The sequence below is a fragment of the Pan paniscus genome, chromosome 7 (genome assembly GCF_029289425.2).
Source record: "Pan paniscus chromosome 7, NHGRI_mPanPan1-v2.0_pri, whole genome shotgun sequence".
NCBI classification, from domain to species: Eukaryota; Metazoa; Chordata; class Mammalia; order Primates; family Hominidae; genus Pan; species Pan paniscus.
The window spans coordinates 37,071,863-37,089,927 of NC_073256.2; the positions used below are offsets into that span (position 1 = coordinate 37,071,863).

The window sequence follows — 18,065 nt, forward strand, 5'->3', positions numbered from 1 at the left end:
AAGAAAACAGTTCTTTTGTAAATGGGACACTTTATGACACTGTGATACCATCTCTTTAATTTTCGTGATACCTTCATCATTTGAAACATAATTTTTTCATCATCTTTCTACTGCTTGCTACTCCCCCTCCAGCCTATAATGCAAATGTAAAAAGTAGTTTGCCACTCTTTGAATATGCCATATTCTGTCATATCTGCTATTTTCACCCTTCTCTGGCTAAAATGCTTTTTCTCGCCTGCCTGCCTGGCAAACTCCTGCTTATCTTTCAGGCATCAGTTCAAGTCATGTTAATTCCTCAGGGAGGCATCCTCTGACCTTTGCAAGTATGCTTAGGTGGCCTTCTTCAGTGAGATTTTTCCACGCCTCTATTAATTCATCTCATTGCTTAGTGAATGCTCAATTTATCTGTTTTCCTCCTATTTTGTGAGCTCTATGTAGGCAGGGATTGTATCTTAGTTGTCTTTGGAAGCCTAGAATTTTGCACAGTACCTGATGTGATAAATAGCTTTGGAAGGATATAAAACCCAAACTGTATAAACCCCAAACCACCTTTTAATCATACAATTTACTTTTTGTGTAGCATCTGCTATCACATGCTGGTAGATTAGGCTTCCAACCAGGGGGAAGGATTAACCAGCAGTGGGACATTAGTAACTCCCTGTAGGATGCACACATCACCAGGACTAGCCCTTAACACATGCTACAACCTGGCCAAGGGGAAGAAGTTTAACTATCTACTACTCTTGTTTCTGGTGGATGGCTCGATACCCCAAAGGACGCTCTGATGCAAAGGTCTGCTCAGCAGCAGGCAGTACCCTATTAACCTAACAGGGAGTGGCATTTCCAGATGTAGATGCCCATAAGGTCTTCCTTCTTGTACAGTCTACTTACCTTTTTAGTTTTTAGTTTTACAAATTAGGAAGAAACTACAGAACCAGGTAGAAACCACACAATCAGGTAGATATAGCCATACAAGACACAGAACTATGAAGTTTAAGCTTCCATTGATTGAGGAATTAGTCTCTAGGATCTGTGCAAGGTTTCTAGGAACATATATTAGTTCTGATTTTTTAAAAAAGAGCATTAAGAAGAGAGTGGAGACTGGTTATTAAACATGGCCACCCTTTTGCAGGCTTATTCTCATTGTAAGTATAGTTTACAGCTATGCTAGCATTCTTATGATTTAACTGAAATAGCAACCCGAACAATAACCCATGATTCTACTATTCACTCTTCATAAATGTATAATTTCCTTACTGCCAGGCTTTTCTCTTTATAAAAGCAATTTCACCCAACTTTGCCCAAATGCACATTTGCCACACTCCAGAGCTATCATAAATCTGGAGAAGCAATCTTCTTGGAGCTCTAATCCAAGCTGATGCTGAAGCTTCAAAGTTTACAAAGTTGTTCCCTTGTCAATACTAACCCATTCTCCATCTTGATGACTCAAACTCCCAATACATTTATCTGAGGGAGAGGACAGTGATGTAGGAAAAGCTGGTACCTTTGAAACAGCATCTTTCTTGGCATCACTCCTCTCAAATGTTGAATGTGAGAATAGTGTTATCTTCCCAGGCCCACCCTGAGATGGAGTGGGTGGAAATCCGGTGGCTAGGTATTCAGAGAAATGGTTTTGCCAAAGGCAGCTATGCCCCTTAACAGAGATTTTAGACAAAATAAAGAAGGGAGCCAAGAGAGTGGAATTTATGCTGGGGAAATGGCTGTGATAAGTGAAATTTAATTTCAAAGGGTTCTTCCTTGCAGAGACAAAGGTAGCTAAAAGGACCAGTGTGGGCCCAGCACGCACACACATGCTGATCTGGCAGAGGCCAGAGTAGCTGACTTATAAACTAGAAGCTTATAGGACTCCATAGGAAAATAAGCTTATAGACTCCATAGGAATATAAAGGTATTACGAGATAGCCAGCCACCTAAGAGCACGGATAATCTCCAAGTATCAACAACTGCCTCCATTTCTCCCTTGTCATGACCCTCAAAGTAATGTGAGAATTTTAGAAGGATGCGGCAAATCATTTACTTTGTGATCTTTGGGTTTCAGCTAACTCCATACCTCTTTCTACAAAGCTTATTTTCCCAAAAAGAGATCATGGTCTAAGGTGAAGCATTCCATGCTCCAACATTCCTTACCTGATGTATTCCAAAAGGAAGATGACGAAAGGGTTTGTGTTAGATATGGTCCTTCCTAATTTGGACACTTGAAAACAGTTCAGATAAAAAATAAAACAAAAAATAATTATAAAAGTGTTGTTTACAAAGCTGCTCTGGTAATATGCTAAATGTTAATGAAAGATACGGGTTTCCAGTGGCAGGGTCTGGAGAAGGGGTGGCAGGCACCAGATCCAGCCATCAAAGTGGCAAGAAGCAGCCCTGAAATGAGCCAAGGAGATGGGCGAGGAGGCAAGGGCTTCTAAGCAGAAACAAAAAGAAAAGACAAAGAAACTCTGGAGCTGAAAGCAAAGGCTGTGGGCAAGGGTCCCCTGCCCAAAAGGTTGATTTAAGAAATCTGTCCACAAGTAAGTTGTTCTTTGCGTCTGAGGTGATGGTGATCCTTGCATTCCGTTCTTACTTAAACATCTGTATTTCCTGCCATAATATATTTTGCCACCTACAGCTAAAATGAAGTGCTGTCTTGGAATCTGTTGAACATTTAAAAATAAACTTTTGTAAAAAAACAAAAACAAGCAAACAAAACAACAACAATAAAAAAGCAAAAAAATCTAGTATAGTTGAAATATAGTTAAAGTCCTTTAAATAAAGATCTGGGTGGACAAAGGAAGGCTAGCTTTAAAAAAGAATAATTCTTTCAATCTTATATATGGCATTATTATAATATTTTGAAACATTTAAAATAACAATAAATCAAATGTATTCCTTCCCAGTCTCCATTCCAAAGCAGTTGATCATCTCAGTGGTGCAAGCGTGCATACCATGAAGGGTCGCCATCTGATTCAGTACTATGGATAGTAAATCAAACGGGAGGCCTCTTTGCCAGAGAAACACAGGTGTGGAAAGGCAACTACAGCAGTGTGTAAAGAGTGGAAGGACACGTGTTCGTGGACAAACACCAAAAACAAAAAGTTCAAAATGAATCCTTTCAGATCCTTTCCTCTGAATACCGATATGTCAATAATACACTGAAAACAGTCATGTTGTCACAAACTTCTGTAAGGAATGAGATTAGGTATAATCTTTCTGGAGGTAATTTAGAAATATGTTTTCAGAACTGTAAACAGTTCCTACCATGTGCCCCATGACACCCCTAGGAATCTTAAGAAAATAAAAGAGATATGTGCATGTGTGTGTGTGCAGTGTTATTTTATAAATGAAAAACTAAAAAAGAATATGTCTGAAAGTGGGGGAAAAGTTAAATTATGATAAATCTATTTAACAAAAAATACTACATGCATTTAAAAATGAATATGTTTATAAATGATCTAGGGACAGAAGAAACAAAACCACAATTACATATCATTTCACAGTCACCAAATACCAGATTGATGAAAACCAAAAATGTTTCTAAAAAACTTTTAATAAGAAACTGTTTATGATAACATACAGAGTGAAAAGAATAAGACGCCAAAACTGTATTATACTATGATTCCACATAGATTTAAACAGTCTCTTCCTGGGAGTGCTGTTAGCAAGACAGCAGAATAGGTAGTCCCAGCTCCCATCTCCCCAATAAAAATATTGAGTAATCAACGATTTATGGACCAAAATACCTACTAAGACAATACCATAATCCAGTGAAGAGGTTGTAGTACCCCAGGAGAGCACAAAGCCAAGAAACCCACGCTGAAACAGGTAAGAAGAGTGATTTCATGTTACCCACATCAACCCCTCCCTGAAGCTGGCATGCCTCAGCACCAGAAGAGAATGCCCTGGCCCCTGACATCTCTCATGGGGGAAAGGAAAGAGGTCTTTGATATTCTGGCTTTTCAGAGGGCTGCCTGGGTAATGGCTTAATCTTGGTTCAATTGGAATACTGAGGGAACTACAATAGTGTGGATACCCGGGCACTGCTAAGAACAAAGGGAAGTGGTGGGTGGTTCGCTGCAGTCAGCACAGCTTGATGCAATTGGGAGAAAAGGTGGTCAACCTGAAGCTTCTACTTTGGGAGGGCTGAAGAAAGGTAGAGTGTGTGGCCCTCATTTCAGCTCTTCTTGTCCCCAAGGGACTAATTTCTTTCTCACCTCACTCACAGCACTAACAGAACTAGCATAGCTTGGAAGCCTGAAGGACACTTAGAACAGAGTAGAGAGACAGGTGGCTTGCTGTGGCTGGCACAGTTAGTGTACTCGATTTCTCCCTTGGGAGGGAGAGAGAGAGGAGCAGAGTATGCATCCAGCATTCTGGCTTTTTGGAGGGCTATCTCAGGGAGTGGTATCTGATTCTCCTGATTCAGGGAACTGAGGCACACACTTGGTGGCTGCTTAGAACAGGGGACAGCTGGGTAGCTTCCTGCTCTAAAATCAGATAACTTGCAGTGTTGCAGACAGACATCAGAGGGTGCAAGGATTATGGGCTCCTGAAAAAGGATTCAGAGTTCCCTAAAATCTGTTGCAAAGATGACTGGTGAGGGGCTTCTGCTCTAGCAAGCCAATCTCTATATTGGAAGAGGTGGCTGATTCTTCAAATGTGCAGATCCCAATACAGCTACAAGAGACAGAAGAAACAGGAAAACATGGTTCATTGGAACAAAATGAATTTCCAGAAATCGACCCTAAAGAAACAAAGGTATAAGAATTACCTGCATAAACATTGTAAAGATGCTCAACAAGCTAAAAAAAGATGAATAAACAAAATGAGAATATCAACAAAGAGAAAATATTTAAGGGAACTAAATAGATATTTTCAAGCTGAAGAATATAATAACTGAAATGAAAAATTCAGATGAGAGGCTCAAGAGCAGAAAACAAAGAAGAAAGAATGAGCAAACTTGAAAATGGGCCACTTGAAATTATCCACTCAGAGAACAAAGATAAATAAGAATGAAAAAGAGTTAAGAGAGCCTTAGGCATTAATGGTACACATCATTATGCAGACCAACACATTATGGAAATTCAAGAAAGAGCAGAAAGAAGAAAGAGGGCACAAAGCTTATTTACAGAACACTTCTGAAATCTGAGGAAGGAAACAGACATCTAGATTCGAGAAGCCTAATGACAACCAGGATTAATGGAAATAAATTACACTGGGACCAATGACCAAATTATAAAAAGTCAAAGAAAAACAGAGGACTTTGAAAGTAGCAAAAGAAAAGAGATTTGTCTGTGTATTTCTCAGCATAAATGATCCAGGGCCAGAAGTGACTGTGATGATATGTTCAAGGTGCTCAAAAAAACAAACAAAGAAACAAACAAACAAAAAAAACCACTTGCCACACAAGCATATTACATCCAGCAAAACTACCCTTTAAAAATGAAAGATATAAAGACCAATGGAACAGAACAGAGCCCTCAGAAATAATACCACCCATCTACAACTATCTGATCTTTGACAAACCTGACAAAAACAAGAAATGGGGAAAGGATTCCCTATTTAACAAATGGTGCTGGGAAAACTGGCTAGCTGTATGTAGAAAGCTGAAACTGGAACCCTTCCTTACACCTTATACAAAAATTAATTCAAGATGGATTAAAGACTTACATGTTAGACCTAAAACCGTAACAACCCTAGAAGAAAACCTAGGCAATACCATTCAGGACATAGGCACAGGCAAGGACTTCATGTCTAAAACACCAAAAGCAAAGGCAATAAAAGCCAAAATTGACAAATGGGATCTAATTAAACTAAAGACCTTCCGCACAGCAAAAGAAACTACCATCAGAGTGAACAGGAAACCTACAGAATGGGAGAAAATGTTTGCAATCTACTCATCTGACAAAGGGCTAATATCCAGAATCTACAATGAACTCAAACAAATTTACAAGAAATAAACAAACAAACCCATCAAAAAGTGGGTGAAGGATATGAACAGACACTTCTCAAAAGAAGACATTTATGCAGCCAACAGACACATGAAAAAATGCTCATCATCACTGGTCATCACAGAAATGCAAATCAAAACCACAATGAGATATCATCTCACACCAGTTAGAATGGCGATCGTTAAAAAGTCAGGAAACAACAGGTGCTGGAGAGGATGTGGAGAAATAGGAACACTTTAACACTGTTGGTGGGACTGTAAACTAGTTCAACCATTGTGGAAGACAGTGTGGCGATTCCTCAGGGATCTAGAACTAGAAATACCATTTGACCCAGCCATCCCATTACTGGGTATATACCCAAAGGATTATAAATCATGCTGTTATAAAGACACATGCTCATGTACGTTTATTGCAGCACTACTCACAATAGCAAAGACTTGGAATGAACCCAAATGTCCATCAGTGTTAGACTGGATTAAGAAAATGTGGCACATATACACCATGGAATACTAAGCAGCCATAAAAAAGGATGAGTTCATGTCCTTTGTAGGGACATGGATGAAGCTGGAAACCATCATTCTCAGCAAGCTATGGCAAGGACAAAAAACCAAACACCGCATGTTCTCAGTCATAGGTGGGAATTGAACAATGAGAACACTTGGACACAGGAAGGGGAACATCACACACCGGGGCCTGTTGTGGGGCGGGGGGAGGGATAGCATTAAGAGACATACCTAATGCAAATGACGAGTTAATGGGTGCAGCACACCAACATGGCACATGTATACATATATAAGAAACCTGCACGTTGTGCATAGGTACCCTAGAACTTAAAGTATAATAATATATATAATATATATTATATATATATACAATATATAGTATATATATATAATATATACATACAAAAGAAAGAAAGATAATATTTTCTTAGGTAAATGAAAGTTGAGAGAGTTCATCACTGCTAGACTTGCCTTACAAGAAAGGCTAAAGGGAGTTCAACTTGAAATGAAAGAATGCTAAACAGAAACAAGAAAGTATAAAGCTCAATAGCAAAAGTAAACAGAGACAGGACTTGGTATCCGTGGGAGATTTGTTCTAGGACCCCTGATGGACACCAAAATCCATGGATGCTCAAGTCACTTACATAACATGACACAGTATTTGCATATATCCTATGTATATCCTTCTGTACACTTTAAATCATCTCTAGATTACTCATGATACCTAATAAAAGGCCTACACATCACTTCATTGGCATAGATTCAACATAGTACTCAGCATGTAGAAAATTCAAGTTTTGTTTTTTGAAACTTTGTGGAACTTTTTTTTTCTGAATATTTCAATCTCAGGTTGGTTGAATTCAAATGCAGCAATCACTGATACGCAGTGCTGAGCATATGTAGGAAAAATATACAATACTTTAATGTTGTAATAGTGGTGTGTAAATGACTTTTAACTCTGGTATAGAAATTTTAAAAAAAGTATTAAAATACTTTACCTATAAATATACATTAGTGGGAACAGAATACAAAAGGATATAATTTGTGAGGGAGTAAAAGCATAGTTTTGGCATATGACCTGAAATCATTATCAGCTTAAAATAGATCATTATAACTGTTTTATGTAAGCCCCATGGTAAGCAAACAAACAAACAAAAAAACCCCTAAAAGATATCCAAAAGAAAATGAGAATAAAGAAATGTTATTACAAAAAAAAAGGAATACTAATAAGAGTGAAGTAAAAAAGTGACATGACAGAAAATAAATAGCAAAATAGCAAGAGTGTTTCTCTATTGATAATTACTTTAAATATGAATGGATTAAACTCCCAATCACAGCTGGGAGTGTGGTTGAATGTATTGAGAGAGAGAGAGAGAGACAGAGACAGAGGGAGGGAGGGAGGGAGGCAGAGAGAGAGAGAAAGAAAAACCCAAGTATAAGCTGTCTACAAGAGACTCACTTTAGATTTAAAGACACACACACCTGAACATGAAATAAGGGAAAAAATATTACATGCAATTGGTAACAAAAAGAGCAGAGGGGTAGCCATACTTATATTATACAAAATAAGTAAAATACTGTCAAGAGAGAAAGAATGACATATAATAATGAGTCAATTCATCACACAGTTATAACCATTATTAGTACATATGCATCTATCATCAAGGCACGTAAATATATAGAGTAAACATTGACAGGACTGAAGGTAGAAATTAACAATAGTAGATTTCCGCTCCCCACTCTCTATAATGTACAGAACTTCTAGACAAAAGACTAATAAAGAAACAGAGAACTTCAAAAATGCAATACACCAAATATCCTAGCAAACATATACAGAACATTCCACTCAACAGCATGAGAATATATATTCTTCTCAAGCGCACATGGAACAGTCTCTGGGATAGATAAAATTCTAAGTTACAAAACAAATCTTACCAAATTTAAGAAGACTGGAATAATAGCAAATATATTGTCCAATCACAAAGAAAGGGAAGTAGAAATTAAAAACAGAAGGAAAATGGAGAGTTCACAAATATGTGGAAATTAAGCAACATGATCCTGAACAATCAATCGGTCAAAAAAAAAATCAAAAAGGAAATTGGACAATAATTTGAGACCAACAAAAATGGACGAACAATATGCCAAAACTTGTGGAAGGAACAAAAGTAGTACCAATAGGCAAGTTTATGGTAATAAACACTTAACATCAGAAAAGAAGAAAGATTTAAATAAACGACCTGTTTTTACACCAGATAAAGTAATGCAAAGTTAGCACAGGAAAGAAACAATAAAGATTAGAGCAGAAATAAACGAAATAGAGAAATGAAAATCAAAGTCAGCACAGGAAAGACACAGTAAAGATTAGAGCAGAAATAAATGAAATAGAGAAATGAAAATCTAATCAAAGATTAGAGCAGAAATAAAAGAAATAGAGAAATGAAAAAATAAAACTAAAAATTTATTTTCAAAAGATCAACAAAATTGACAATCCTTTAGCTGGACTAAGAAAAAAATAGAGAACACTCAAATAAATAAAATCAGAAATGAAACAGGAGGTATTGCAACTGATGCCACATAAACTAAAAGGATTCTAAGAAACTATTATGAACAATTATACACCAACAAATTGGGAAACCTAGAAGAAAGGGATAAATTACTAGAAACCTACAATCTACCAAGATGAATTATGGAGAGGTAGAAAATCTGAACGGATCTGTAATAATAAGGGATTGAATCTGTAATGAAAACCCTCCCAACAAAGGAGAGTTTAGGACCAGATGGCTTCACCAGTGAATTCTACCTAACAGTTAAACAACAAATGCCAATCATTCTCAAACTGTTCCAAAAAACTGAAGAGGAGGGAACACTTCCAAACTCATTTTATGAGGCCAGCATGACCCTGATATCAAAATCAGAAAACAGTACTGCAAGAAAACTACTTGCCAATATCCATTATGAGCATAAATGCAAAAACTCTAAACATAATGCTGGCAAACTGAATTCAACAGTACATTAAAAGGATCATATACAATGACCAAGTGAGATTTATCCTTGGCATGTAAAGGTGGTTCAACATATGAAAATCAGTCAAAGTGATAAAATGCATGAACAGATCAAAGGATAAAAATTACACAAACATCTCAATGATGCAGGAAAGCAATGAAATTCAATATCCTTTCATGATTAAAAAAACCCTCAAAAGAGATAGAGTTTCAAATGATCTTATATGTAGAAAGCCCAAAGATTCCCCAAAAACCTATTAGAATAAATAAATTCAGCAAAATTGCAGGATACAAAATCAACCATCAGTTCCATTTCTATATGCTAACAATGAACAATCTGAAAAGGAAATGAATAATACCATTTACAACAGCATCAAAAACTATTAAAAAATACTTAAGAATAAACTTGATCAAGAAGGCAAAAGACATATACACTGAAAACTATAAAACACTGCTGAAAGAAATTAAAGAAGACACAAATAAATGAAAAGACATTCCATGTTCAGGGATTCAAAGATTTAACGTTATTAAAATGTCCATACTGCCCACAGCGACCTACATATTCAATAAAATCCCTGTGAATATCCCAGTGGAATTTTTTACAGAAAAAGAAAAAAAAAATTCCAAAATTTATATGTAATCATAAAAGACTCTGAATCTCTGAATAAGCCATAAACGATACTGAAAAAGAAGAACAAAGCTGTAGGCCTCACATTCCTGATTTCAAAACATATTACCAAGCTACAATATCAAATCAATATGGTTCTGGCATAAAGACAGACACATGCATAGACCAACAGAATGGAACACAGAGCTCAGATAAATTCAACACATATACGGGGGGAAGCTGGAACCCTTATGTACTGTTGTTCAGGTATAAAATGGTATATTGCTTTGGAAAACCATATGGAGTTTCTTCAAAAAACTGAAAACAGAACCATATGACCCCACAGTCCTACTTCTGGGTATTTATCCACAAGAAATGAAATTAGGATCTTGAGAGATATTTGCACTCCATGTTCACTGCGGCATTACTCACAAAAGGTGGAAACGACCTAAGTGTCCACTGAAGGATGAATAAAGAATATGTACTACAGTAGGCTCCCCTTATCTATCCATGTGGGATGCATTCTAAGACCCCCAGTGGACGCCTGAAATTTTGAATAGTACCAGACCCTATATATAGATGACCCTTAAAGAGAATGGGCTTGAACTGTACAGATCCACTAATATGCGGACTGTTTTCCATCAAATGAGGACTAATAATATGGCACTTGTGGGGCGTGAATCCCGAGTATGCAGAAGCCAACTTTTCTTATATGTGGATTCAACAGGGCTGACTGCAGGACTTTGAGTATGTGGGGACTTTGGTATATAAGGGGGGTCCTGGAGCCAATCCATTGTGTGCATGGAGGGATGACGGTATACTATGTTTTCTCCTATACATACATACCTAACATAAAATTTAATTTATAAATTAGTCACAGTAAGAGATTAACCATAATAACTAACAATAAAATAGAACAATGATAACAATATGCCACCATCACTGTTCTCTGGGGCTATTAAGTAAAATAAGGGTTACTTGAACACAAACACTGCGATAGCTGGACAGCTGATGTCATCACAGAGATGTCTATTAAGTGACTAAAGGATGGGCGTACATAGGATGGCTATGCTGGACAAAGGGATGATCCACAGCTGGTCAGGATGCAGCAGGATTGAGAAAGATTTCATTACGCTACTGAGAACAGCATGCAACTTAAAACTTAAAATCGTTTATTTCTGGAATTCTCCACTGAAAATTTTTTAACATCAGCAAACAAACTGCAGAAAGTGAAACCACAGATAAGGAAGACTACTGTACATACATATACTGGACCTCGTTTAATTATTTCATCGAGTTTTGTGGATTTTTTATCTGCTTTACTTTTACCTTTTGCAAGTAAAGAACTGTTCCCTTCAGTACAGCATAAAAGGTTTTCCATCCTCGTTTTCCTCTTGGAGCTAGAAAGGGGGGAAAAATGTAAAATTTTATTTGACATCAGCATTTTAGAAAGAGAATCTAAATGATCAACATGGTGACAGTGTTTCAATATTCTACCTAGCTACCAAAAGTAACAACAATAAGAACCAAAATTTTCTGAGCCTTATGGTGTACCAGGCGGCATTCTAAAATGTTTTCCATATACGATCTTAATATTTACAATGCTCCTACCAGGTTGGTGCTATTTCTCTCTTCTTACAAAACTGAAACACAAGGCAATAACTTGCTAATGGTCCCACAACTAGGAAGAGTAGAAGGCTGAAAAACCAGGTAGCATGGCTGACAACAGACTGGGTAAGCACAGGAAGCATACTGGAAATACATAGCAATCCAAGAGAAAGCTTAAAAAGCTCATGTACCAGAGCCTTTATAGCTTCTTCAGAGACTCTAGAAATCACAAAGTAGTCTCAGAATATGAAAGGACCACTTTTGGCATTTCTCCCATACCCCCCTCAACCAGACTGCAAGTTTAAATATTATTACTCCTATTGCAACCTGTGCATATCTCTACTGAGGATCTTGCTGTAATGTACTATTTTCGTCTAAATGTCTCTTTCACTAGACTATGTATGACTTGATAGGAGGTATCCTTCATCTTTAGAATTCACCAAATCGAGTATACTGCAAGGCAGACATTAAACACAATCATACAAATTATCCAAAATAATTAATTATTTCAGAAGTCCTTAAATTTCTTCTGTTTATATTTTTCTGGATATGAAGTAGATTTTCTCTATTGACTTGTATAAACTCTTACAAATTGTTCTAAAGCAAAAAGCAATAGATTAGCAAAACAGTTTAGGATTTATTATCTTAATATAATTAAAATCTATAACTGGAAAATGTTATTGCTTGAATGTCATTTTTCTAAACATGTCTGCTGAAATAGACAGGGAGAGCCATTTACTCATGCTCTTGTATCAAACATGTGGCTGTCTGTGGTCTGCCTTTAACCTGGATGCCTGACTACATTAGAAAGTACATTATTGTCAACCAAATCCTTTAAATCTCTTTTGACTGAATACTCAAGAATTCTTAGACTTGGAACTAGGTGAATAGCCACTTACAGAACACAGGCAATCCTGCCAACACCATGCTGAGATATCCACCTGGCAAGAAAGGATTCAAAATATCCACCCTGCAGGTTTCCAAGGGAGATAATAAATATCATCCCTTCTGTCTCCACTAGGTGAGGCTTAAAGGTATACTAAAAATACATATAACCAAAAAAAAGCATACCATTATTTCCGTTAAAAAGCAAAAAAGCAACTAATATAAACAGATAACCATACATCACATATAAAATAAATATTCACTACATTGTTCAATAGATGTGAAATTCTGATACTGCCAACATGAGCACTGTGCACACAGAAGAGACCAGGGCTGAGAGGGCTGCTGCAGAGCAGGACCTCAGGCGGCATAGTGTGCAGGAGGCACCTGACTTGAAAGCAGACCAGCTGGTTTCCAGCCCCTTCATAATCTCACCTGGTCTGAAAACTATCCTCCTACCCACCAGCCCCTAACAAGTCACTCTACTGCTGTACTTTTGCTTCATTTTAAAATGTGGGTAATTCCTAGAACTGAAGGCAAAGCATTGGCTAATGCTGGAATGGAACCTGGAGAAAATATTTTTGTTTTTAACAGAAGAGCCATAGGTCCTGAAGTATAAAGGCTTTCCCCGAGCCCTAAAACTAATTTATTGGCATCTTGAGATCCCTTTAGTTCAAAAATCTATACATCTACATTTCTACTTTTGCAGTAGATCAATTAATCCAAGTACATGTTCACAAAATTTTAAACAGCTCTTTCTCATTACTACACTAAGCCTACTAGAAAGAGATTCCAAAGAGCTCTCCAAGCGAAATGTGATTTTAAAAGTCACCCATGAGTGACTAATGCCCACTAAGTCAGTTACTTAGTAACTGACTTACTTATTGTACTCACTTACTGCAGTCTCTACTTTTCTATTTCCCACAGAAGTATAAAACTTAACCTTATCTTTGGCCAGTTGCAATTTAGTAATCTAACACATGGATGAAACAACCTATAATCCTCCCAAAAAGATAACTAGGGAGCAATTATTCAACAGTATTTAGCTGGTGTGCTATAAAAGCACTGCTCTAAGTGCTCTGACACTTATTAATCCATTTAACTCACACCATAATGCTAAGAGTAAGGTACTATTGATACTTCCATCTTACGTGAGACAGATGGGTGCAATCAAGCAGAATTCAGGGGAAGAAGGGACTACTGTGCACTAAAGTGGGCTGGAAGGCTCTCTAGAGCAGGTGCAACTGCTCTGATTTGACAATCACACATACAGTGCCGCTGTTGCCACTGGACCCTTGGTGAGGCTCTTCAAGCAAAACACAATGAGCTGGATGCTAATGAATGACAAGCACTGGTCCTCATCATGAGGACTGTAGAAGGAGTTAAAGTGATTTCACAGCACGTGTGTTTTATTAAACACACAGAGCTCCGTAAAGAGTTGTAACTTCACATAATGAACTTGATGAGAGGAAGAGTGAAAAGATTACTGACAGGAAACCTAATGCAGCAACTGACAGGCTTTAACTACAAGGGCTGTGGGGAATCAATAGGCTGACATCCTTTAATATCCAGGTATCTTCCGTGAGAAAGTGTTTACTGAGTTTGATTAAAAGACACCATTTTACATGTGAGCCCATCTTTTCACTGCAGTTTTTACTATGCATACTTAAGGTCCAAAGACAATCAATTGCTTTCCTTCTTGAAAATACAAGAAACTTTTAGGGTTTTGATTCCAACAATCTGCCTCTAACCTTACTTTAGCTTTTCTTTTTTTTTTAATGCTATTGAAACAGGCATCATTGTTTTTCTATAACATGCTACTGTCAGTTTAATGTTTACTTTTATCTTTATTGATCACTTCTTTCTGTACCTCAGATTGTTTTTTGGAGGCCATTTTCAATTACTTCTTGAAGTCTACCCTTTAGAAGTTCCTTTAGTGAGGAGGGTCTTTTGGTGGTCAATCTTCTATTTTTGTTTGTATAATAAATGTCCTTATTTCATTAAAAATTCCAAGTTGATAACTGCTTTTTCTTATGAAGACATTATTTCACTATCTTTTGGCTAACACCATTGTTGCAATGTCGATAGTGTTTAGATCTGTGTGCCCACCCAAATGTTTTCTTATGAAGACATTATTTCACTATCTTTTGGCTAACACCATTGTTGCAATGTTGATAGTGTTTAGATCTGTGTGCCCACCCAAATCTCATGTTCAACTATAATCCCCAATGTTGGAGGTGTAGCCTGGTGGGAGGTGATTGGGTCATGTGGGTGGTTTCTCATGAATGGTTTAGCACCATCCCCTTCTCGTGACAGTGAGTAAGTGAATGCTCGAGAGATCTGGTTGTTTAAAAGTGTGTAGCACCTCGCCCAGTTTGCTTGCTCCTTCTCTGGCCATTTGAAGTCCTGTTCCCCCTTCACTTTCAGCTATGACTGTAAGTTTCCTGAGGCCTTCCCAGAAGCTGAACAGATGCCAACATCATGCTTCCTGTACAGCCTGCAGACCCATGAGCCAATTAAACCTCTTTTCTTATAAATTACCCAGTCTCAGGTTTTCTTTATAGCAGTGTGAAAATGGACCAATACAGAAAATTGGTACTGTGAAGTGGGGCATTGCTTATAAAGATACCTGAAAATGTGAAAGCAACTTTTGAACTGGATAAAAATCAGAGGTTGGAAGAGTGTGGAGGGCTCAGAATAATACAGGAAGATGAGTGAAAGTTTGGAAATTCCCAGAGACTGGATGAATGGTTATGACCAAAATGCTGGCAGTGATATGGACAGCAAAGGCAAGGCTAACAAGGACACAGATGGAAATCAGGAACTTACTGGGAACTGGAGTACAAGTCACTTTTGTTATGCCTTACCAAAGAACATGGCTTGCACTGTGCCTTTGCCCTAGGGATCTGTGTAACTTTGAACTTGAGAATGATGATTTAGAGTATCTGGCAGAAGAAATTTCTAAGCAGGAAAAGTGCTCAAGATGTGACCTGGCTGTTTCTAACATCCTATGCTCATATGTGTGAGCAAAGAAATGACCTAAAACTGGAAGTTAAATTTAAAAGAGAAGCCGAGCGTAAATGTTTGAAAAATTTGCAGCCTGGCCACGTGATAGAAAAAAAAAGGCCTATTTCCAGAAGAGGAATTCAAACAGGCTGCAGAAATTTGCATAAATTAGAAAGAAGCCAAGTGCTATTAGCCAAGACAACGGGGACATGGCCTTGAAGGTATTTCAGAGACCTTCACAGCAGCCCCTCTCGAGGCCTAGGAGGGAAGAATGGTTTCATGGGCCAGAGCCAGGGCACTGCTGCCCTGTGGATCCTCGGGACACTGCTCCTTGCATCCCAGCCTCTCCAGGTTCAGCCATGGCTCAAAGGGGCCTGGGTACAGCTTGGGCTGCTGCTACAGAGCATGCTGGCCATAAACTTTAGTGGCTTCTACGTGGTTTTAAGCCTGTGGCTACACAGAGGACAAGAACTGAGGCCTGGGAGTCTCCACCTAGATTTCAAAGGATGTATGAAAAGTCTGGATATACAGGCAGAAGCCTGCTGCAGTGGTGGAGCCCTCATGGAGAATTCTCTTCTAGGGCAGTGTGGAGGGCGAATGCAGGGTTAAAGCCCTCACACAGAGTCCCAACTGGGGTGCTACCTAGTGGAGCTGTGAGAAAAGGGCCACTGTCCTCCAGACCCCAGAATGGTAGAGCCACTGACAGCTTGCACCATATATGCCTGGAAAAACCGAAGGCAGTCAATGCCATCCCATGAGCGCAGCTGCAGGGGCTGAACCCTGCAAAGCCACAGAGACAGAGCTGTCCAATGCTGTGGGAGCCTACCCCTCACACCAGTGTGCCCTGGATGTTAGACATAGAGCCAAATAACAATTTTTTGGATCTTTAAAATTTAATGACTGGCCTTCTGGGTTTCAGACTTCTGTGGAGCCTGCAGCCCCTTTTTTTTTGGTCCATATAATCCTTTTGGAATGGGAATATTTTCCCAATCCCTGTATCCCCATTGTATCTTGGGAGTAACTAACTTGTTTTTGATTTTACAGGTTCATAGGTAGAAGGAACTAGCTTTGTCTCAGATGATACTTCAGACTTTGGATTTCTGAGTTAATGGTGGAATGAGTTAAGACTTTGGGGAACGTTGGGAAGGCATGATTGTATTTTGCCATGTGAGAAGGACATGATATTTGGGAGCAGCCTGGGGCGGAATGATATGGTTTAGATCTGTGTCCCCACCCAAATCTCATGCTAAATTGTAATTCCCAGTGTTGGAGGTGGGGCCTGGTGGGAGGTAATTGGATCATGATTCATCAATGGTTTAGCACTACCTCCTTGGTGCTGTTCTCATGATAGTCAATGAGTGCTCATGAGATCTGGTTGTTTAAAAGTGTGGAGTACCCCTCTTCTCTTTCTCCTCTGGCCATGTGAAGTGGTGCTCCCCCTTTACGTTCCACCATAATTCTAAATTTCCTGAGGCCTTCCCAGGCACTGGGCAGATGCCAGCAACATGTTTCCTGTATACCCTGTGGATCTGTGAGCCAATTAAACTACTTTATAAATTATCCAGTCTCGGGTATTTCTTCAGATGAGTGTGAGAATGGACTACTACAGATTTCTACCCTGAGCCTAAACGCTACGTCTAAGCACAGGTTTCTTTTAATTTACACAGACTGCTGTTCTTTGAGCTTCCTGTGTATTATTTTGAAAAACCTGTAGACATTATATCTTTGAATAATGTCTCTCCTCTATCATCTTCATGATTGTAACCTGACACTCCATTCTAACTTCTCACTTCATTCCACTTGTGACTTATTCACTCTTTCATATTCTCCATCTCTCTGTACTTCTGTGCTAAATGCTGTGTAATTTTATCTTCAGTACTGGTAGGCCACCTAGATCCAAAAATGCCCTGAAGGCTTAGCATCCCCAGGGTTAGCCACCTCCCCACATTTGTACTCATGCTTTATTCCTGGCCTAACAGGATTTCCCTTTCATTGTTACAGGCTTATCCATTCAGATAAAAGTTATTTAAAAATATTTCATCTATCAGTTTTAGATGTTTTATTATGGGAGAGTTTCAGGATCTGTAGGCCATCACATTGCAAAAAATAGATTCTCTATTGCATTTTTCTTTCCTTCTTTTTATAAAAAGGGAAGAATTTATGCACAAACTTTGTTATCTAGGAAGAATTCATTTGGAGCAGGATGCAGAAGATATTGCAGGGTGAGAACAAGGAGAGAAACTGGAACAAGGGGAACCAGTAAGGAAATTATTACAGTAGGTGAGATAAGAGAAAAAGGCCAGAACATGAATAGAGGCATACGATACATTAAGATAAAATGGAAGGAAAGGGAAAGGCATTAACATTAACTAAGCACCTACACTGCAGCACTCTGGGTGTTGGGCTAACGTCATACCTATACGTTCTATGTGTTCCAAACAATCTTTTTCAGGTAGGTATTATTGTCTCTGTTTTATATTTTATGCCCCCATTATTAACTATA

The 18,065-nt window shown here is 38.3% G+C and overlaps 1 protein-coding gene across 11 annotated transcripts in view; it reads right to left on the reverse strand.

The window, feature by feature from the left end:
- The window catches only part of PSD3 (pleckstrin and Sec7 domain containing 3), a 713,864-nt gene that overhangs the window by 60,363 nt on the left and 635,436 nt on the right, over nucleotides 1–18,065 (reverse strand). For all 11 annotated transcript variants that reach the window (XM_003823634.7, XM_055116331.2, XM_063607125.1 and 8 more), the window contains one exon: nucleotides 11,393–11,463. In XM_003823634.7, coding sequence (XP_003823682.5) covers nucleotides 11,393–11,463 — 71 coding nt within the window. The remainder of the gene's footprint in view (nucleotides 1–11,392; nucleotides 11,464–18,065) is intronic.